The sequence below is a fragment of the Hyperolius riggenbachi genome, chromosome 8 (genome assembly GCF_040937935.1).
Source record: "Hyperolius riggenbachi isolate aHypRig1 chromosome 8, aHypRig1.pri, whole genome shotgun sequence".
In the NCBI taxonomy this organism is placed as follows: Eukaryota; Metazoa; Chordata; class Amphibia; order Anura; family Hyperoliidae; genus Hyperolius; species Hyperolius riggenbachi.
This window is the reverse complement of record NC_090653.1, coordinates 238,159,874-238,184,034: the sequence shown is the minus strand read 5'-3', so window position 1 is coordinate 238,184,034 and position 24,161 is coordinate 238,159,874. Positions and strand designations below refer to the sequence as shown.

Sequence of the window (24,161 nt, the reverse complement as noted above, 5' to 3'; positions counted from 1 at the left end):
CGGACTGCTCTGACTGGCTGAATTACCAGGACTCCTAGCAGAAGATCCAGGTATGTATAAAACTTTTCTTTTCATCCTTCTCAGGTACCATTTAATTCGTAGTCACCAAACCAAATTTTAACAACATATCAAATTATTTGATTTCATGAGCCAACAGTGCATACATTTGCATAAATCAGAATCAACGCAGAATTATTTCCATCTCCTTGACCATCTCTATTAGTGACACATCTACACATCAGGCTTTATACATACAGCATAGATGTTGTTTCGTGCATATATAAGAGATTCCTGTGTACACATCATATATACAGTCACAATCAGATGTGTATATCTGACTTCTGAGAAATAGAACATTTTATCATATTTTAATTAGTTTAAATTCATTAGGAGTCGGTGCATTTTTTCCCGACTCTGACTCCAGGCACCCAAAATTGCCCCGACTCCGACTCCACACCCCTGCAGCTAATCCAGTCTGACTTCAGTCAGATCACCTGATCTGCATGCTTGTTGAGGGGCTGTGGCTAAAAGTATTAGGCCACATACACACATCAGACCATAGTCTTTTGAAAATTAAAGATCACAGACCAATCTTACCACCCTTCATGTAGTATGAGAGCCATACTCTACACAGTCTATTCTATGGAGCTGAACTCCCCATCAGACAGAAATCTTTGCAAGATGCTGCACACACAGATGCTGTAGACACTCAAAAGATCTGTAGCTGCAAAAGATCTGTTCCTACCAAAAATCCATTCCTGCAAATTACAATGATAGTCTATGAGATCTGCAGATCATCATACACACATGATTTAACTGACATTCATCTGCAGATCAGATCCACCAGGATGGATTTTCAGATCTGCGGATGATTGCTTGATCTGCAGATGAATGTCAGTTAAATCATGTGTGTATGATGATCTGCAGATCTCATAGACTATCATTGCAATTTGCAGGAATGGATTTTTGGCAGGAACAGATCTTTTGCAGATACTGATCTTTTGTGTCTGTACAGCATCTGTGTGTGCAGCATCTTGCAAAGATTTTTTTCTGATGTGGAGTTCAGCTCCATAGAAAAGACTGTGTAGAATATGGCTCTCATACTACACGAAGGGTGGTAAGATTGGTCTGTGATCTTTCATTTTCCAAAGACTATGGTCTGATGTGTGTATGCACCTTAAGAGACACAGGATCAGCAGGAGGGTTGGGCAACTAGTATTATTTTAAAAGGAAAAATCCATATCCTTTTCAGTTTGGGTTCCCTTTAAAAGAATACAAACATGGCAGCCCCCATATACTTGTCACTTTGAGTGTACAGTACTTTAAAGTGTTAGATGTGCATGCAACACATCCCTAAGGAATCTGTCGCAGCGCAAACCATGTGCTAACCCCATAGGAATATCCTTGCATTACATTGGGATGTGCTGCTATTGTGCATTGCAAAAGATTGCATCCCTTCTAGTGTGCACAGTGCCCAAGACTCCTTTTCCACTTGCAAGCGCAATTGCAGAGGTTTTTGCGCTTACAAAGATTTTTTTCGTCATTGAGGTAAGCTACCTCAAATTTATTTTTCGTTTTAAACTGTTTTTTGATGCTTTTATACTACACCAGGGCACCTCTTATACCCTTATTGTGCTAACATACCCCCTTACCTCACCCATTTAAGGGGTGGAGACAGAACACACGTGGTTTCCACCACGGTGGACTCTTGTCCCCTTTATTTTACCAAGGAGAGCGACTGCATCCAGGTCCCCCATGACCACCCCGAGTGGAGTCGGGTTTGCTGTCTCCACCTGCTTCCTGTGGTCGGTTGCCCCCCTGCAACCCACCTTTGTGAGTAGTGTCTTACTTTCTACTATCCCAATTTGTTTTTGACATACTACACTATTGGGATCCCGCTCTTGTCTCCTGTATCTTTTCACTAGATGGTGCTTGCGATACCCACATCCCACAACTTCTTCTGCTGTCTATCAGCACTATACACACAGACTGGGAAGATTCACAGGATTTTAATGCCTCTTGTCGACTGTTACTTTAGTCATCTGCAACAGTTAACAATCGCAATAGAAGCAGTTTTTGTTTGTAGAATTGGGGTGTGTGTTCTGTCCTATGCCTGGAAAGCAGGAGTCATGATTTTAAATAAGTTATTGACTTCTGCATGGGACTTGATTAATGTTCATGAGGACTTCTATGTATTCAGTTTATTTTATCTGAAAACATACAGTACCTGCATATTTCTGGGGCAAGGTGTTTCTTTAAAATAAGTGGCTGGCAGATCGGAGGCTTGACTGTGCGCTAAGCGTGCCGTTCAACCTCCTGTGTGAGTGAGGCCTACTGTAAGTGCCCCATACCCCATGTGATCAGTCTGCTGATTGGCTGAGTATCAGCTGGCCTGCTTCATGTATCTCCAGGAAGTAGTGCAGTAGTGTTTGTGGGGAGTGAGCTGTGGCCAGATTATAGATCTCCATCTCAACGTGTGCAGTGTTAAGGTGGCCACTAACGATCCAATTTCTAGTGAAAAATCGTTTGAGCGCTCAGAAAATTGTGATCAGAAGTGAAATTGTTCACTACACCATCAACAAACCAACCTTTGCTTCCAATCTATCACAACCAACAAGAAAATCCAAATTTTTATTCGCCAGAAATCCAACGGACGACTTTGTATATAATAGTTCATTATCGATTGTGTCCAACGGAGATTTACAACCATTCTGATCGTTCTTAACGTTTTTTTTTCACTAGAAAATGGACCGTTCGTGGCCACCTTTACTCTATGTACAATCAACATTTCATGCAGCATGGAAACTCAGCTGATGTTACAGAGCAATGCACTCTGTTCCATTGACAGGCTGCAGGTGCGGACTTTGACTGACCAATACAAGAAAACCTTATACATTTATAGGAGGAGGTTGTTCTTTGAAATGACTGTTCTTTTCATATATACATAATACAGGGCACTTAAAGGGAACCAGAGAGGAAGGACAGTAAAACAAATAAAAAGATTTCATACATACCTGGGGCTTCCTCCAGCCCCATAAGCCCGGATCGCTCCCACGCGCAAGCATCCGCTTCCACTATCGCCGGTACCGGGTCCCGTCACTTCCGGCGGATGCGACCCATTGTCCGCATACACAGGGGCTCCCTCCATACCCTTACGCATGCGGCTGCGCAGTAAGGCGCTGCACGCGTAAGCATAAGGAGAGGGCACCAGTGATGCGGAAAATTGGCCGCGTGCTTCCGCCGACTGGCCGAAAGTACGAAACCCGGTACCGGCGAATACAGGCAGCGGAGGACGGCGGCGTGGGAGCGATCCAGGCTTATGGGGCTGGAGGAAGCCCCAGGTATGTAGAAAATCTTTTACCTTCTTCAGCTCTGGTTCTCTTTGAGGACAACTGTAATGAAACGGACATGAAGGCTGCCATTTTTTATTTTTTTAACAATACCGGTTGCATGGCCGTCCTGCTGATCCTCTGCCTCTAAGGGCCAGTGCACACCAAAAACCTCTAGCAGATCCGCAAAACGCTAGAGGTTTTTGAAGCAGATTTTCAGAGCGATTCTAGGCATGTTTAGAGAGAATTTTTTTAAACATCCCTAGCATTTTTTGGAGCGTTTTTGTGTAGCAGATTACAAATATTGTTATATTAAAGCTGTTACTGAACAGCTTCTGTAACAAAACGCCTGGAAAACCGCTCTGATCTAGTGTTTTTGAGAGGTTTTCCACTTTCCTATACTTAACATTGAGGCAGAAACGCCTCAGAAATCTAAAAAATGCTGCAGGACAGGAGTTTACGTTTGGGGAAAACCGAACCGCTCTGGTGTGCACCAGCCCATTCACTTTCATTAGCCAAGCTTTTTTTTTTTTTTTTTTTTTTTTTTTTTTTTTTTTTTTTTTCCCCTGCAAGCATTTAAAAAAAAAAAAAAACGCTTCAGAACCGCCCTGGTGTGCACCAGCCCTAACACTTTTTTAGTCATAGACCTAGAACAAGCATAAGCAGATCGGCTGTTTCTGGCACTATTATCAGATCTGACCAGATTATCTGCAGGTTTGTTTCTGGTGTGATTCAGACACTACTGCAGCCAAGTGGCTCAGCGGGGCTGCCAGGCAACTGGTATTGTTTTAAAAGGAAATAAATATGGCAGCCTCCATATCCCTCTTGTTACAGTTGTCCTTTAACTGTGGGAGCTCATTTCACATTGTACCTCCTAGTAGTGTCCCTTCTATTCCCCGAGTTTATAGGAGGCATTCCCCTGCTTGTGGAGCATCTAACCTGGCTGCAGTTTCTGCTCCGTGTTCCAAATTGCAGCTCAGTACATTCACATGATTTTGAAATGAATACAGTCCTGCAGAAGATGTTGGGACTCTATAAATAATGAAGAAAATGAATACATAAATACTAAAATATAGATTTAGAATCCCTTTTATAGTAAACTCCAAGGGACCGGGCTAAGTAGTTTACTATATCAGACATTGTCAAGTATACCCGAGTACTATATTTTAATTCTGTCAGTAATTGGGAGTCATTTTATTTTCTCTTTTCAGTGGTTCAGTAAGCGAGCACAGACAGCATTGAAGCTAGGTCACAATGCACAGTGTTCAGTTTGAAAGGCTATGTATGTAATAATCACGCAATAACTTGCGCAGGAAGCATAGGTATTCCCAGGTACAATTCTTATAGTGCGCTCCTCTGTCCACTTTTCTGTGTAGACTGGATGATACTATAGCATTGCAGCCATGCACAAGCAAGTCACAGATGACAAGCAATTCCCTCAGTGATCAGGCAACAGCTTACAAAGCAAGCATAGGTCTCACCAGTAGATGCAACTTTCGGTGCCCATGCTCAGGCCGGTGCTTTTGAGGTAATCCTCGAGGCCCAGAGAAGTGTGCAGATAGTGAGCAGGCCACAAGTGGCTGCAAGCCCGCTCATGGGTTTCTGACATAGGACGCATGTGCCCGCCCACTTTCCACTATGGCCAGATACAGAACACGGCAGGGGCCAAACCACAGGTTCACTGTAACCGAAGTACTTTTATATCTGGAATTACTATGCCAGGTGTTACTCCGATATACTATAGAGATTATACGGTGTGCCTTCTGGAATTTGCCCTCCTCAGAAGGTCCTATGATGGTCCTATGATGTATGACATCATTTCTTACGAACTGGACACAGACGTTCTAAAGACCTGAAAGGTAGACTTCAGAACCATACAAGAATAAATAAAACCTTTGAACTCCAGGTGATAACCTTGTTCCCAGCAACTGGCAGATCTCTGGACAGAGATAACAAAATTAAGAAAACTAAAGCATTCTATTTGCTTTGTGGTCCTTTTCATTGACTTCTCCTGTCTCCCAGGTGCTGTGGTGAATGCAGTGTGAGTAACTGAGTTGTACACTGCCTCTTCTATGTCTGTGTGCCATCATTTCTGATTATCAGATGTAGGGGGAGATAAGATGATAGCAACAGTTTTGCTGCTGCCCTTCTGTTTCCAAGGAGTGGGGTACAGTAGCCATCTTGGAAAAAGAACCTCACTGAGGGAAATGAGAGGTTTGGGGTAATCCATAGCGATGTGCTTAAAGCAAACCTGAGCTGAAAATGAAGTCAAAAGAAACATGTCATACTTGCCTCCCGCATAGTCTATTCCTCAATCTGTCTCCTCCACGCATCTTGTTTGCCTTCTGTGATTGATGGAATTTTCCATCCTCCATTTTAAAAATGGTGATGACCCTGTAACAGCTTCCAGGTTAGCACACTGTTACATTATCGCCCACTTGAGCCATAGGCAAACATGAACGTAACCTTGCACATCAGTTGTCCTTTCAGTTATAACTGACAACAACTGATATATTTCAGTTCTGACAAAATCTTGTCAGAACTGGAAGGAATCGCTGTAAGAAGAAAATGTTGAGCTTCTGAGAGAAACTGATGGTGAGGTAAGTATGTAATATTTATTTGCAATTATATCATGTTTATTTTAAATCCTTTTAGTCTGTTCAGGTTCCCTAAAGGGAATATCCGAGCTGCAAAGTAAAAGGAGATCTACTTACCCCGGGCTTCCTCCAGCCCCTAGCAGCCGTCCTGTGCTTTCGCCGCAGCTCCGTTGGCTCCTGTTCCCCAATGGTGCAGTGGCTGACGTCCTCCACTGCACCTGCCTGAGCGCCGACGTCCATCACTCATGTGGTGTGTACTACGCAGAACTACTGCGCAGTACACTCCACACCACGTGAGAGTGATTACTGTGCCTGCGTGAGCGCCGCTGTCAGAGGATGACTTCACTAGGTCGACCTCTGCACCGTCGGGGACTAGGAGCCGGCGGCTGGGAGCGGAGCTGCAGCGAGGGACGTAGCAGCTGCTAGGAGCTGGAGGAAGCCCCAGATAAGTAGATGTCCTTTTATTTTGCAGAGTCTTCCTGCTCGTAGGAGGACGGCGAGGGACACATCCATGCTTATGGGGCTGGAGAAAGCCCCGGGAAAGAAAAGGAAAACAGGAAAACTCATCTGAGTCTCTTTAAGGCTGGGCACCCATTCGCATTTGCAAATCTCTTACAGTCGATCACTCAGCATTTGTGCTGCAATTTATTGCTTGCAATTGCAGAGCGATTGCAAATTTGTGTTCTTGTGCTTTTTTCTTTTTGCTCTGGCAGTGAAATCATTGCAAAATTACTTTTTGCACAGGGACTACAAAGCTGCTGCAGGACCCGCAATGATGATTTCTCTTTTTTTGCAATCGCTCCTGTGGGCTCACCTCCCTTAACTTTCATTAGCCTTGCGCTTTTGCAATTGCCAGCAATTCCAAAGCGCGCCTGAACGTGCTCTAGTGGCCCTAAAATTCTGTTGACATGCAAATCTCCACTGACCAGTAACCTATCAAAACCAGAAGCCCTTTCCTGGGTCAGTGATGGTCGTATGATATTTTTTGTGAGCCAAAGGCTTTGTTCACAATGGTTGTTGTGTTACTCTTGACTGCGGAAACGCAACATGAACTATTGGGAAAATGCGGCTTTTTAATCCTATCACATAGAGCTGCCCCCTCACTGGGGCAACTACAGGTAGCAGCAGGGCAGTCACATGGCTGCCACTCTTAAAGAGTCTGAAGCCTTTATAAAACCATCTTTTTACTTTCTATTTATCTTAAGCAGTATGAGTAGGCCTGACATGCCGCATTCCCGCGGCAAAACGAGGGCTTTATACCCTCCAAATCCTGGGGCAAACATCCACAACTTTCAAAGTCGTGGATTTTGCTGCCCGGGTCAATCGGCGTGCGGATCTCAGCCTCTCCCCGCCCCTCTCTGTGAAAGATTGAAAGGGGTGGAGAGAGGCAGAGATTGACTCCAGTAGAGGCAGAGCTACAGCGCTAAGCTCTGCCTCTACCAGGAAGTGCTGCCCACATTTTGCCCTGGGGATTTGGGGGGGGGGGGGGGGTAATAAAACCTTGTTCTGCAGCTGGAATGCCGCATTTCAGGTCTATCCATAATGCTTAAGATTAATAGCCTGTCAAAAAAAGAATTTATTTTGGCTTCAGTCTTTCTATAAGGCCAGGGTCACACTTAGCAGAATCGCACGAGTTTTCTCCATAGAACATATTGGAAAACTCATGCGATTCTGCTAAGTGTGACCCTGGCCTAACTGAAAAATGAAGGTACTTATATGCATTTGTAACTAAGGGTGAGTGTAGTGTGAGAGAGGGGCCTATTAGACCAAAATTAATCAGAAAAAAAGTTGCCCTTTAATAAGTTTGTTGCCTGGAAAGGGCTTTAATTTAGGCTAGCAAAGGGTTAATTTGGGCTTTGCAGAAGGGTTCACGCAAGGCATGATGTCACTCTGATTAGCTGGGCTTGCCTAAGAGGGCTGTTCCATGATTACTTGTACACAATTGTCTATGAAACGCCCCAGGGACAGATCAGGCATTGTGACTGCATGGGCTTTTATACAGCGTCTCACTCAGAGAGGGTTGCCCAAACTCTTCTCCAGCAGTGAAGCGGTTAATCTCGGGCTGTACCTGCCAGTAGCAGAGAAAGGTGTAGAGGGTGTGGGAGAGGTGCAGCACTTTGCTGTCTCATGCTGATTTTGCCTCGCCTGGTCTGCTCTCTTTGCTTAGGCTCTCCGTAGGCTCCATGGCTTTGTGCACTTGCGGTATGTACCTTGGCAGTGCCACTGCCATTTGTGTAGAATGCCGAGACCACACCTGGTACTCCAGCCTGCTGGTGCTTGTCTGGTCTACCAGCAACAGGCATGTCCTCCTCATGCAGCAGTGCAAACCAGACTGCCACCATTACTGTCAGCTAGCAGGGGCTGTCTCTCCTATGAGCCCTTCTCCACGCTGCTGCCTATTTGCATAATGGATATGATCTTCTTATCCACTAATGCACGCTTTCACAGTCATGCAGATCTTTCCTTGTGGAGCTGCCTATGCCAGATCTTATTGTGAAGCTGTGTAGATAAAAACAAAGCTGCTGCATTGCAAATTAGTGTCTGTCATATAGAATCTACAGTAGATCCAGGGTTCACTGCCTGATGGCCTGGAACAAGGCTAGACAGGTGATCAGACCTCACTGGCTGCGTGCTGGTTCTAGCTCACTGACTGACAGCTTCAGGAATTGCACTTTTTTTATCAAACAAAACTTTATTTAAACATTGCATACACAGGGTATACATACTACAGGTAATAATATTGAAATGTAAACATTTTGAATGGCAGTTAATGAACATGAAACAGATGTCAGTATTGTAGATCAGAGAAGAGGGTTCTGGTGGGGAAAGACAGACAAATGCAGGAATAATAGGTAAATAAGAGATGAAAGCGTGGGGGGACTAGCACACCTGTGTATCACATGTGTTTTTTTTTTCTTTTGTTTTTGTTTTTTTTGGTTGAAGAACTGGTTTCATTATCCTAACCCAACTGTTAAAGAGAACCTGAGGTGAGAGGGATATGGAGGCTGACATTAAATCTCTCAAGAGATACATGGATGATAGAGGACTGCAATCACTGCTCCGAGCTCTTTCACATTACATAACTCTTGCAGGAGCCGATTTCCTGCAAGCTTTATGATCTGCGGCGTGGACGTCGGGATGTTGCGGTGCGACGCTGATTAGCGACAGTAGTTATAATTCACCTGGCGGGTAAACGCCTGTGCCGGACGAGTAAAAGCTTCCGGGTGTGTCGAACCGCAATGCTCTAAAACTGTTGAATGTGAAAGGTAAAATGAAAGTCTATGGACTTTTACTTTGGTTAACGCAAAGTTCTGACTTTGCGTCAAAACGCCAGAAATCTGCTCTGGTGTGAAAGAGCCCTCCAGATCAGTAGATGGCATTGTTGCCAACCCAGGATGTGAATTTGCCCTATTTAGGACACTATGTAGTGTCTGTTCCTCACACTCTCTGGCCTGACAGGAATGATTTATAAAAATTGGCAAAAAAGGAGTTTTGGTCATGACAGCCCAATTCCATCCATCACTTTGTGATAGGTTAGTAAATGGAAAAGGCTGTTCAGAATGATAAATGTGTAACCTCCCTGTCTTCCGTTGCACCAGCATCTACACATCAGTGAGCTGGTTAAATAGATTGCTGCTCTGTGGATCAATTTTTAATATTTTATACCAGGCAGCAGAGGAGAATAGATTGAAAACTGTTGATCTATCACTTGGTAAATGCGTTGCGATACAACAGTCTGTATGTTTCATAGTGTGTACATGGCGGAGCCAGGATTGGAACTAGGACAGGAATTTTTAAAAAATCTACTATAGCAAATATTCTGACATTTTATTTCACCATACATGTCAAACTTTGAGCCGCAGGCCAAAAATGGTCCACAGAGCCATCACATTTTACCCACACGTAGTTTCCCCACTTTGCAGTATGATTGGTCCGCTCTAGACCACCAGGGAAGCCATATGGGGGAGTGAGGCGGGAAAGCATTAGACAACAGGGAACTTTATAAGGGAGGGAGGAGGACCCCTAGACAATGAGGTTGGCCTGCGACTTGGTCACAATTTTTTGTTGACACCCCTGTGCTCCACCCACAGTCATTGCTTTCATATGAGCAGAAGAAGATCCTTATTATATATCTATCTATCTATATATATATATGTATGTATGTATGTATGTATGTATGTATGTATGTATGTATGTATGTATGTATGTATGTATGTATGTATGTATGTATGTATGTATATATATGTATATATATATATGTATATATATATATGTATATATATATATGTATATATATATATGTATATATATATATATATATATATATATATATATATATATATATATATATATATATATATATGTATGTATATATATATATATATATATATATATGTGTATATATCCAGAAATTGCTTTTTTTTTTTTTTTAATGTCTGACAGCTTATCTGTCTGCACGGCTGCTAATTGGACTAGGGATCTCCCTTCTTCACCTATCTCTTCTGCCTATTTCTAATGCTGGGGATACACGGTACGTTTCTGTACCGTGTATCGACCAGCTGATAATATTCAGCTGGCCCGATCAAGCCGCTCGATCCCCGCCCGATCCCCGCCGGCGAACAATGGCAGGGAATCGAGCGCTGATAAGAAAGCGCCGGTGGGGACGAGCGGTAATCGATCCTCGGGGGCGTGGCTGGGGTTGATCCGGCGGCTAATCGAGCCGCCGGTCGACCCGTGTATTTTAGGCTTAATACTGGGATTACACCATACAATTTTCTGTTAGATTTACCTGCCAGATACATTTCAACATGTTGAACTTTATCTATCTTACATCTATCTGCCGAGCAATTAGCCATTGTTATACTCAGCAGGAGATAAACAGAAGACAATGCACCAGAGATAATGACAATTCTCTACAGAAAATAATCTAATTATGCATTCTAACAGAAAATCTAACAGAAGAATCTAACAGAAAATTGTATGGTGTAGAATTCTGGGCATACACGGCACGTTTATGCACCGGAATCAAGCCGCTGGCTCGATGCCGGCGTGGATAGATTCCCGCTCGTCCCCGCGGACAGTTCCTTATCAGCCGCTCGTTTCTTCCATTGCCTGCCCCCGGGGATCGAGCACAGAGTTGATCCGTCGCGGTGATCGGACAGGTTGAATATTATCAATGGAGCCATCAGCGGCTCGATTGATAACTATCATGCCGTGTATGCCCAGCATAACAGCCAGTACTTTTCTCCACAAAGCTGCTGATGGCCGCTGTAGTTGGTAGAAGTCGTGACAGGCGAATGAGACCAAGTGGTGAATGTGATCCCTGTCAGAAGCCCTCCTGACAAATAAGAAACTGTTAAACATGAAAAAGGGGTGATTTTAAAGTGAACCTTAACAGAGAGCTACTGTATATAGAGAGGCTGCCATATTTCCTTTTAACCAATACCAGTTGCCTGACTGCTGTGCTGATCTTTGGCTACAGAAATGTGACTCGCACACCTGAAGCAAGCAGGGATAGCTGATCTGCATGCTTGTTTAGGGTCCATAGCTAGAATAGGAGAGGCAGAAGATCAGCTCTGGTGATTTGCTTTGTATATCAATGGGCTCATTCACTTCTGATGTGTATGTATTTGCTTTTGCACTGAAAGAAAACTGACAGCATGCCGTATCTTCTTCTTGGGGCCGTATCTTACTGGATAACTCACACAATTTTGTATCTGCTGTGTTGTATGCGGCTGCAAAAGCACATATGACTGTGTATGCAAAATGCATAATACATGGTGAATAAGGCCTAAGAGCTTGCACAGTACATCAGTAAACCAGATGTGCTGCTGCTTTTTCCGCAGGCTGCTATAGTTGGATTTTCTCACCAATATTGTTGGTGTCCACATCCTGGCTGATTGGGGACAGTACTTCCACTAAAAGTGAATCAGTCATGCCAGTGTCAGGACTAACGAGCTCTGAGTGTCCCATGTATAAAGATAAGAAAAGAAAAAAGCGCTCTCAGCTATTGTGTAGATATGGTGTAGGGCCCTATCCAGGACAGGTCTCGCCTCCTTAAGATGTGGCTGTGTTTGGATAACAGCCTGTAGTAGCATTTGTCCCACTTGGTAGCCGGGGACCAGGCCCTCAGGCTTCAGCGGTGGAGGTGGACGTGCTTCCCTCTGGTAGCGGCGGTGATGGTATCCCCAGCATGTATTCCAGGCTTGCAAGGAGGCCCCAATGGGGAGCAGTATGCTCTACTCAGTGGTCACTAGCACAGTGTGGAAGTTGTAGAACCGCAGGGAGCGATAGCTGCTGAATAAGAATGCTGCACTGCCGCTAGGTTGCTGGCAGCATATAACATATACTATGGACAGCGCAGAATCATAGGTAAAGTAAATCGCTTTTATTCACAGACAACGTTTCACAGAGGTCCTCCGTCTATTTCATCAGGACTATGTATGGCGCTTTGAGTCCGCCAGGAGAAAAGTGCAATATAAATGTTCTGTGTCTTGTATGTATATGTATAACTTCTCTATTTCTTACAGAGCGAAAGATGACTGCGGCCCAGGAGCATGTGCACCTGAGCAGGTCGGAGGTGTGTGGTATAATGAGGGAGGAGCTGTACAGTGAAGAGGACTTCCATCAGTCGCAGACACACATCTTCATTGTGGTTGGTGCTTCGGTGAGTCACTTACCTTCTGCTGTGATATTACATCTTCTGTACTATGCCAGACGACTTTTTATAATCAAATGGACTTACCTGGGGCTTCCCCCAGTCCCCCCGTAGCCCGCGAGGTCCCCCAGCTTCCTCCTGGTCATCCGGCGAGCGTAAGAGTCCTGCGCATGCACGGTTCAGTCTTCAGACTTCTCCAAAGAATCTGGTCTTCTAATTTTATAAAGTATTTGAGTTTTAATACTAGTATCAATCCCTCTAGCAAACACCCTGGCCTTATTTATTTAAAGGAAACCTAGGACCAAAGAAGTCTCAGGTTTTATACTTGGGGCTTCCTCCAGCCCCAGTTAAGTATAACTCCCAGTAGCCTTCTCCTCACCCACAATTCAATACTTCACATATGTAATATATCATTGTAAAAGACTATGCTGGTCTGTGACTCGGCTCTGTAATTATTGCATATTCACATTGTGCTTCCTGACTGGCAGCACAGCTCAGCGCCTGTATTTCAAATCAATGCAAATTTATGGCCGGAACGCACCAGACGAGACTGTCAGTGCAAACCTTTTGTTTTCCTGGAGGTCTAACCTGTAATTTATATTCTCTCAGCAGTCATTCAGCACAGACACTGGCTGCTGTTGGACGAGGTCTTAAAACAGGACTTCAGTCAAATCTGTCAAGATTTCTCCTTGTCTATTCTTCACAGCCTTCAGGAAGTGTGGCATTTCCCCAGACTGGGAGCTTTTAATGCAGATTGTTACAAGCATACTGTGCATAGGCGTTCTGCAAGACTCCATTTCAGTGTTCAGCCAGCTATGGATTTTCAATACTGACCAGCTGAAATGACTCTTCTATACAAGCGTAGGATCTGTGGAGTATGGACTGTCTAGAAACTACCCAACTTGCTGTAGACTAGAGTGTAAACTAAGGCAGAGGGTGGAGTCTTGTTATTCCTTTTCCACACCTGGATTAATCAATTAACTTCTAGAAAACCTGGACATGCCCATACCACAGTCTGTTAGGAGTATTGTTCATATCCATGTTCCCAACTTAAGGCCCATACACACGCCGAATTTCCGCGAACGACGGGTCGTTTGCACGCTCCGTCGTTTGCCCGCTAAATCGGGCGTGTGTACAGGCTGTCGTTCGCTTGATAAGGGTGAGTTTGAGCGATCCGCCCGACGGATTGCTCAAACTCACCCTTATCAAGCGAACGACAGCCTGTACACACGCCCGATTTAGCGGGCGAACGACGGAACGATGGGGCGTGCAAACGACCCGTCCGCGGAAATCCGACGTGTGTATGGGCCTTTAGTGTACCTGTGAAAATTTGTTTTGCAAAAGATATATATTCTCACCTCAGTAGAGGGAAACTTTCCCCATCCTACTTCACCCCACCGAGTTAAGCGCTGGGACCCTCTGAGCATAGTTGGCAAGAGTTTGGTGAATGTGTGTGCACAGCCGCCCTCCTGTGTAAAGTGCAGCCACACTGTGCAGTGCGAGGATGGCCTGTGAAATGGCACAGAGATGCTTGTGCACGGCTTTCTCCTCTGCATGAGTGGCTCCATGTTACTGTACAGGCAGTCATTGTGCCTGTGTAGTGTGGCCAGGCTCTTACATGGACGGGAGTGCAACGTGAAGAAGTGGGTCCTGCCCACTTTACAATATACACCTGTCCCCTAAAAGTTCCTTCCTGCTCAATCTGTATGGTGCTACAGCTTAGGGGCTCACCCTCTGAGTTTATAGCCATGATCTCTTGGCCAAGTCAGTGTGAGCTATGCTAGCTTGACACCATTCCTTATGACAACCACAGGACTCTGCTTGTTCATTTGCAGCCCATTGTTCCCTTTCCCTCAAAGTACATGATGCTCAGCTACAGCCAAACAGTGTGTCTGTACAGCGCTTGTTGCTAAAACGGTCATCCTAATGATCACATTTGCCAATGGTATTTTGGTGTGTGCAAAGCTTAAAGGCCATCTGAGGCGAAAATAAGAAAAATTACTTTTTAAGATATATTTCAGTTTTTTAATTTATGTTTAAATCTACTTTTTAAGTTTTTACTGTTTTTGCTCAATGACCCATTCATTGAAGTATGCCAGAGCTATAATCTATGAACTATTGACCCTTTTTCTCAGTCCTGCTCTCAGAAGCCATTATCTGCTAGTAAAGTGTTTTATAGTTGGATTTTCTTATCGGTGAGGGTCACACTGTAGTTACTTCCTGACCTGAATCAGCCACTTACATACCTTACATACGGTAGTTATTTGGGTTGAAAAAAGACATACGTCCATCGAGTTCAACCAGAACCTGATATTAAACGTTCAGGCAGAGAAATAAAGATGGAACACAGCATAGTTATTTGTGTGCTAGGCACTGTATATATACATGTCTGTCTTCATGTCACATGTCACCTCAGGTATCCTTTAAGGAGGAACTTAAACCAAGGATTGAACTTTATTCTAATCAGTAGCTGATACAACCATTCTCATGAGAAATCTTTACCTTTTTTCTTGAATAGATCAGGCTCTCTCTGTATGGCTGATATTGTGGTGAAATCTTCCCACAATGTGATGGCCTGACTGAACCTTGTTGCATTGTGGGAAATAACTGTTTTTTTACAACTGCCAAGCAAGCAATATCTCCCCCTGTGCACAGAACTCTCAGTAACAAACATTCCATACAGATCACCTGGCAAAATTATGTCACCACCAGTAATACATTTCAGAATGTAAAACTGAGAGGAAAGATTTTACAATGGCCAAACACTGACTAAATCTATAAATATAAAAAAAGAAATTTTATTCAGTGATATTTTCACTACAGTTCCATTTTAAGTTATACTTCCCATTGCTAGAAAATAGGGTGTTGTGACACTAGACTAGAGAAGATGTATTGGAGTGTAATCTGTCCCTGGGGATGTGCTGCTAGGAGGAGGACCTGTTTCTAGTGCTCACAGCTGTCAAGACTGCTAATGCTTGTAGTGCACAGACACAGTCAGAGCTGCAGGGGGAATGGATGAATTGTGAGCGGGGTGGGTACTTAAATAAGCTTTATATTAGTAATGCTGTATGCCGTGCAAATTCACTGAAGGTTGTTGGCTGGGAAAATGTTTCAACTACCATGGGAGGTCACATGCGTCCTACAGAGAGACAGAACCTTCCACAACCTCAGTAATTCTGCATTCTTGCCTATAGAGGGAAAGTCCTGTTGTGCCACACTGCTATTGTGAGCCTATAGCCTGCATTACAGTGCTGGATAATAGATCACCTGCAGCCCTTATGATCTGTCACTGTTTTTTTTTTTTTTTTTTTTTTTTTTTCTTTTTTTTTTTCTGTATGAAGCTGAAATCGCACACATCCTGATGCACAAAACTAATCCGTTCTCAATTCATCCATGGCTCTCCTCACTGCTGTGATCCCTTTCCAGTATATAGCCAGCAACAAAGCTACTTGTTATGCTGTCACTGATTAACTCACTGAAATATGTTACTTTATTTGCTTGAAAGAATGTGTACTATAAGATATACCACATGATACTGAAATTGCCCTCATCCTTGGGGTTTCGATTTTGTGATCCGATAATCTTATTGGATCAGAGAATTGATACAGCAACATGGCCACTCAATTGATCAATTTTTGTTCAAAATCGGGAATGCAGAAAATGTTGGCCACAAGGGCACGATCAGGTGCGCGGGGGTAACTGTTCAATATGCCGACTGATCCCAGCCACTGTCCCCCCAAGTGTGTGTGTGTGTGGGGGGGGGGGTGAAAGCGAAACCAAACTATTGTAAAATGTTTTCTGAAACTATCAATTTTCAGACATCCGTAATCTATCGCCTGTATGTAGCCTAAAGGGAACCTAAAGTAAATTGGGGGGGGGGGGGGGGGGGGGGTTGACATTTATCTTGGGGCTTCTACCAGCCCCCTGCAGCCATTCTGTGCCCGCGTCGTCACTATGTGAGTTTCCTGTCACCAGCAGCGCTCTTCTTTCTTCTGAATGCTCAGCTCTGGTCTGTGTGCTCTGCGCAAGCGCAGTACGGGAACATGTCTACTGCACTTGCTGGGGTTGCGCATGTGTAGTGGCCATTGACTTGCTAAGTCACCTGGCCTAAAGATGGGCATTGTGCGGGACTGGAGCACAGGTCAGTGATGGTACAAAGTGGCAGCGGGGTAGATGCCCAAGGTAAGTGTTTTGTTTTTGTTTTTTGTTTTGTGTTTCCTTTATGTTCCATTTTAAGTGGCAGATCGTCTGTATTGGTTTGGTTCAATTCAGAATTTAGTTATGCCACCCAGAATTTCAGGAACTGCTGAAAAGTACTGCTCTGTTATCTATTTACTGATGTCAGACGTGTTGGTGGGTTGGCAGGTTTTAGCACAGCTTGCAGGGAAATGAAATATCTGCAACTGCATGTCCACATCACTGTACATATTGCTACTTGTTGTACAAGTGAATTGTGTCACTTTGTGTGCCTATTGTCCAACACAACAGAGGAAGAATAGCCCTTACTTAATCGCCATGAGGAAACTAAGTGGATGGTTGCAAAACCTCTTAATATTCTGCAAACACATCGTTTACTGGGAGTGCCCTGTGCTCAATGCCCTATGCTGAAACTATCATCTAGTGTAATCCTGGTGCAAGGTTCCTGCAGAACGTCCTTCAATCGGACAAGAACTCAGAACTTCCTCTCTGCTCTAAAAGAAAAGAAACCGCATAATAACCTTTTTAAGGAAAACATTTCTTTGTTACAGCTGACCTAAAAATCCTGGAGTAAATCTGCAGTGTCCACTTCCTGCTTTCATGGAAGCAGACATAGGGTTAACATCCTGTGTTTACAAAATAGCTGCTCTGCCAAGGCAGCCAGCTGACACAGCGGAGGGTGCAAATTACACTTGTGATTATTCAGACGAGGGGGGAATAAGACGGGCTAAACTCTCTAAATACATACATGGTGCATTTTTCTAGTTTTTTTGTTCTGTCCTGTGCAAGAGTTCAGCTCCACTTTAAGTGAGAGGAACACAGAGGCCACCATTATAACTCTACTCTGTTTGATAAATGCCTGTTTGCTGCTCGTCACACTCATCCTTTGCCTTGGATACTTTTTTGAATTTCTCATTTTTAGAACAATGCAGATCATGTTTTTTGATTATTTTTTTTTTCCAGCAGCCAAAATATTATTATGGCAGGCAGGTTTCAATTTTTTTTTGTGTGTACAGCACCAACATTTTTTTTAGTGCTGTATATAGTACAAAACAAAGGCCAAATAGTTCAGCAGGGCTGCCAGGCAACTGGTATTGCTTAAAGAGAATCTGCATTGTTAAAATCACACAAAAGTAAACATACCAGTGCGTTAGGGGACATCTCCTATTACCCTCTGTCACAATTTCGCCGCTCCTCGCCGCATTAAAAGTGGTTAAAAACAGTTTTAAAAAGTTTGTTTATAAACAAACAAAATGGCCACCAAAACAGGAAGTAGGTTGATGTACAGTATGTCCACACATATAAAATACATCCATACACAAGCAGGCTGTATACAGCCTTCCTTTTGAATCTCAAGAGATCATTTGTGTGTTTCTTTCCCCCTGCATCTCTCATGCACTGAAGTTTCATGCTGCTCTTTCCTTCCTGCAAACAGCTCTGCCTGTATGTAATTCCTCACTATGTGAAAGCCCAGCCAGCTCAGAGGACGATTTATCCAGCTTGTAAAAGAGAAGAGAGAAGCTGCTCTAATCCTAAATAACACACAGGCAGTGTGCAGAGAGGGGCCTGGAAGGGGAAGTTCATAGCAGAACCACAACACTGAAGAACTTGGCAGCCTTCCAGACACAGGCTGACAAGTCTGACAGGGGAAAGATACATTGATTTATTACAGAGACAGTGATAGTACAAAGTGCTGCAGTAAGCCAGAACACATTAGAATAGCTTTTGGAACTTGTAGGATGATAAAAAACAGGATGCAATTTTTGTTACGGAGTCTCTTTAAAAGGAAATAAATATGGCAATCTTTATATCCCTCTTCAGTTGCCCTTTAACACAAGGTGTGTGTTTAAGCAGCATTTTGACAATAGTTTTAGGGTGGAGAAAAAACAAACAAACAAACTGCTGGAGTTCAGCCAGTTACATTTGGACTTGGACACTGGTGTCACCCGTACGTGTATAGCTCCTTGGTAGAGATAGGAGTTATTTATTCAGATAGATATAAACTGTTGTTTCAAATCCTCATATAATACTATGCCAGTTAAATTATTGTACGTGGGTGATCTTCACAACCTCTTCAAATTGCACTGCTCTAAATTCCCACTACAGTTGTACGTGAGAAACTGCTGCACTCATATAGGGTCATGTGCTGTCTGCCACTTGGTCCCATATGGATACTGTGAAGGAAAGTCTGAAGATCACCCTGTAAATCAGGGCTGTGGAGTCGGAGTTGAAGCAATTTTTGGGTACCTGGAGTGGTTGGTTTCATAAACTGAGGCATTGGCATCGAAGTTTTGTTTAACGGACTCCACAGCCCTGCTCTAAATTCATCTCTTGAGGCTGGCTTCACACTGGATATTGGCATCAGCCGTGCGGTGACCACACTGCCCTTCCAAAACAGGCCTTCGGGGAATACCACGTTACACTGCAGTATTCCACATCTGGCATCTGCACAAGCAGAAACTGCTTTTTACACCTGTGGCCTGCTTCGTCCAGCAATGCGCTTCCCCTGCCGTAAAGGCAATGCAAGTCTATGGAGACTTGCACACTCAATGCGGTGCACCAGAAGTATCCAAACCGCAGCATTCCCCACGCAAAGTCTGCAGCATGATCCGTGCCTACCGCATGGATTATGCAGCAATGTAAGTCAATGGGCGACGCAGGCAGTGTCTAACAGTCCGACCGGAATCTCAGTGACTTACTTCATGACCATTAATAAGTACATCGCTGAGCAGGGGGCGGTGTTATACATATGACCCTGTCGATGATTCATTTTTTTACGTATTTTTAATTGCACAGCACCACATACGGTTATTTAAAAAAAAAAAAAAAAACACTGCCCATAAAAAAACGTTGCCATAAACTATCTGTGGAAGCGATTCTGAGTGCTGGGGGTCTGTGATCTCTCAGCCATCAGATATATACGTCTCTCTTAGCTGGAATGTTGTGGTTCGATCCTTTGCGCTGCCTCCCTCTTCCAGCTCATCGAGCCATTCAGCTCTGTCAGTATTACTCAGCAGATTGTCCTGAGGTAACCTCTGCGTGTGGGAATGCCAGGCTTAATCCCTCCTTTCTCTCTCTGATGCCCACACGCTGCCACTCCCTGCAATGGTTATCCCTCTAGCTGACATTGGCTTCTCACATGTTCCCTAATCACAGCCCGTCACTGACTGCTGGTAAACCTGCTTATCATTTCCTTTATATGTTCTGTTTCTGAACTCTAGAAGGACTTTGCAAGTCAGTGTGAATAATTCAGCATGAACATGAGGGATGAGGCCTATAATCCAGCTGGCTGCTTTTGGCGTGGATCCCGGTCTCCTGTTTTGATTCCTGTTTTATAGCATGAAAATATCATTCTGAACTAATGAGCCGTGATCCATTTGCTTTCTCTGCTATTACGTAGGCTGAACAATGGCGCGTGCTCAAGTTCATCTAATAATCTGCACCTGATTTCTGGTTTGGTGCCCAAAACTGAGTTGTGTATTCAAGGTGTGGTTGTACAAATGATGTCCTTACAAATATGTAAAAGAGGATCACTAGCTGGCAGGCCATTTTGGGCTAGTCCATCTCTCCATGGGGGATTCTCAGCATTCTTTATAAAGACATTCCCTGAAAAAGATTTATACAAAGATGTTGGCCAGCCTCCCTGCTCGCTACACACTGTTTTGGCAGTTGGATGGAGCAACTGCCATTCACTAAGTGCTTTTAAAAATAAAGAAAACCATGAAAACCCCATGAGAAGATGGGCTAGTCCAAAATCTGTCAGTAATGACAGATTTCTACTACTTGCTGTAAGTGACAGCAACATAGGAGAAAAGTAATTTATGGCTCATTTTACTCTGGGAAAGGTGTACTTCTTATTTGTGTGTGTTTTTTAAATTTTAAGACTTTCGCAACAGTTCCTCTTTGAGGCCGCATGAAAAAAGTATTTATACATTGGAGTATGTAGTGATGGTCCTTTTCTGTTCTACAGGGTGATTTAGCCAAGAAGAAGATCTATCCGACATTATGGTAAGTACAAGTGCTTTGGTTTGGGGATTGGGTGTATGTGGAGAGGGGTATTCTCACATGTAATTATGTTCTACCCAAACATACCTGTTTTATGCCCATGCACTGTTGGTGACTTCTGAAAACAGTGCTATTCTCTAGATTGAGGGAATATACTGCTCTCCACTGGATCAATAGGCTCACACTATCAGGGGATCGCAGCAATGGATTAGGTCACTTCACCTTTTACCAGATATTTGTCACAAGATTACTGCACCCTGCAAAAATAATCAGAGAATGCACATAGTGCCCAGTACTGCCTCCAACAGGCTAAACAATGCACCCCATGCCGCACTCCAGGGGGTAGTGCCGCCACCTTATTAGGGACAGGATCACAGCTCCCCCTTGTGATCGCACTCACCAGAAGTGCGTCTTGAATTGCTGCGTATCACAACCTCATCTCCAGCCAAGGAGTAGACTCCGTGTGTGACAGCAAAACATTTATTAAGACTCTTAAACAAGCAGACTTACAGATCGGTGTAGCAGCTCCAACCGCGGATACCATAGAGCAGTACGATCCTACCATTTCTCCGGCTTCCTATTCTGACGTCAGCGCACCTCCGACTCCGCCCTACACGTTTCGTCACACCACGTGACTCATTCAGGGGCTCCTGAATGCGATCACAAAGGGTAGCTGTGATCTTGTACCTATTAAGGTGGTGGCACTACCTCCTGGAGTGCGGCATGGGGTGCATTGTGTAGCCTGTTGGCGGCAGTACTGGGCACGAAGTGCTATTATCTACAAAATGAAAGTGGCACAAATCTTAATTTTTGCAGCACAAATGGGCACAGACATGGCACTAACCAAACTATATATTTGTGCTGATTGCAGGGGGTTCCCTAAGATCCAAAAATTAGTTAAATGGTTTCTCTATGGTAACAGGGTTGAGCAGGTTGACACCTGAAGCGAGAGGGATATGGAGACTGCCATATTTCCTGTCCCCGTTCACATTGCACAGTGAATGGGTATCAGCCATGCAACGCATACAAACGCAGATGGCGTGCATTTGTACGCGTTGTTCTGGTCACACAGCCATCTGCGTTTGGTAATATGAATGGGGCCTTACTCTCTGCCTGGTTATCCTGCTGATCCTCTGCCTCTGTTTAGCCATAGACCCGGAACAAGCATGCAGCAGATCAGGTGTTTCTGACGTTGTCATATCTGACTGGATTAGCTGTATGCTTGCTTCTGTTATTATTCAGACACTACTGCTGCCAAATAGATCAACATGGCTGCCAGGCAACTAGTATTGCTTAATAGGAAATAGATATGGCAGCCTCCTTAGTCCTCTCACTCCAGTTGTTCTTTAAGCGTAATCCAGAACTGTAATCCATGTTCCAGCGTGGGGCACTGAAGAGTGATGCATTGCAACACAATTTGTAGTTCTCCTGAAGCCTGATGGCATCTTATGTAAAGTGGTATAAAGTACAGAGGTGATTGACTGGCTTTGCTTTGCTGCAGGTGGCTGTATAATGATGGGCTGCTCCCTGAAGATACCTATATTGTGGGTTATGCCCGCTCCAAATTCGGTGTGCAGGACATCCGGAAGCAGAGCGAACCTTACTTTAAGGTAATGTTACTTATGGATACCCAGGAACCACCAGAGGGGCTAAACTGGAGATAAGGCCTTTATACAGAAAAACATCTTCATCCATCTGCCAATACAGAACAGTGGCATGCAGCATAGGAGGGTTTTCCAACAGATTTGCTTAGTGATTGATACTGTAAAATATGGTGGAATGAAAGCTTTACAACACCTTCCTGTATTCATTCAGGTTCCCAAAGAAGAGAATTTGCTCCATTTATGGCTGGATAGTGTACAGGTTAAAGAGACACTGAAGCGAAAAAAAAATTATGATATGATTTGTATGTGTAGTACAGCTAAGAAATAAAACATTAAGATCAGATACATCAGTGTAATTGTTTCCAGCACAGGAAGAGTTGAGAAACTCCAGTTGTTATCTCTATGCAAGCAAGCCATTAAGCTCTCCGACTAAGTTAGTCGTGGAGAGGGCTGTTATCTGACTTTTATTATCTCAACTGTAAGTGAACTGTTTACTGCTCTGAAAGAATCATTTTGAATGCTGAGTGTTGTGTAATCTGCACATATTAGAGAATGATGCAATGTTAGAAAAAACACTATATACCTGAAAATAAAAGTATGAGAATATTTTCTTTGCTGCTAATCTTCTAGTAATTATTCATAGTACACAACCAATTCACTATATCATATTTTTTTTTCCGCTTCAGTGTCTCTTTAAGGGCCCATTTCCATTACATAGCTGCATTGCACTGCGGGTGTCCTGTAACCAACACATGGCAATGGAACAGTTTCCATGCTGGAGATTCTTGCACATCCGCCCGCCGTCCCCTCCATGCACTTCCGCATCTCCTGATGCGGAAGTGACATGAAGGGCAGCGGAAGTGATGCGATGCGGCTAGGTAGCTGCACTCACATCACTTCATAGTGGAAACAGGCCCTGAGGGCTCTGCCTTTAACATGGGAGACCAGGGTTCGAATCCAGTCTCTTCCTGTTCAGTAATCCAGCACCTATTCAGTAAGGAGTCCTTGGGCAAGACTTCCTAACACTGCAGGGGGGCCTCTTGAGTGCTCCCTTAGTGGCTGCAGCTCTTGAGCGCTTTGAGTCCAACAGGAATAAAGCGCTATACATATGCTAGGATTATTATTTGAGAATCCCAAAACCCAAGGACATCTGCAAAATGATGGAAATTGTTGAAACCGTTTTATACCAGTGCGATCTGAACCCTTTTACACCAGTGTGATCTGATTTTGCGTAAATGTCGATTCTGCTGCATTCTTGGAGCATTTGTTCTGTTCTAGGAATACAAAAATGCTATATAAGAATACCCAAGCAGCTCGGGGTGACCCAAAACCACTAGGGAGGTATAGGCCTAAAGGAGACCAAAAAGCCCTCCTACTAAAATGCAATGCTTAGTGTGGTTTGCCGCCTTAAAACCGAAGGTCTTTGCGATAATCCAGCCTTAAGTGAATGACTCTGGTTTCCGATAATGAAACACTACTGAATATGCAAATTATTTCTTTATGACCCTAAAGACAGGCTTACATCCAGAACCACTGGTGTATAGCATGCCTACAGCGTTAAAGGGCAACTGAAGTGAGAGAAATGTGGAGGCTGCCATATTTGTTTACTTTCTTTTTTTTTCTTTTTTTTTTTTTTTTTTTTTTTTTTTTTTTTCAAACTCAGCACACAGACCCAAATTCATGAGTAATCAGTTATATGTGACATTGGCAATACCCCTTCCTTGCCATGCCCCTAAACTGAATTGTGCGATCATCATAGTTTGGTAGTAGT

General features: G+C 43.8%; 1 protein-coding gene across 3 annotated transcripts in view; it reads left to right on the top strand.

Annotated features, from left to right (window-relative positions):
* Positions 1–24,161, top strand: part of G6PD (glucose-6-phosphate dehydrogenase) — a 73,703-nt gene that overhangs the window by 28,311 nt on the left and 21,231 nt on the right. For 2 of the 3 annotated variants that reach the window (XM_068248396.1, XM_068248398.1), the window contains exons 2-4: positions 12,457–12,593; positions 20,752–20,789; positions 22,288–22,396. In XM_068248396.1, the coding sequence (XP_068104497.1) occupies positions 12,457–12,593; positions 20,752–20,789; positions 22,288–22,396 (284 nt within the window). Of the gene's footprint in view, positions 1–8,094; positions 8,129–12,456; positions 12,594–20,751; positions 20,790–22,287; positions 22,397–24,161 lie in introns of those variants that run through there. The other variant, XM_068248397.1, reaches the window with a different exon arrangement.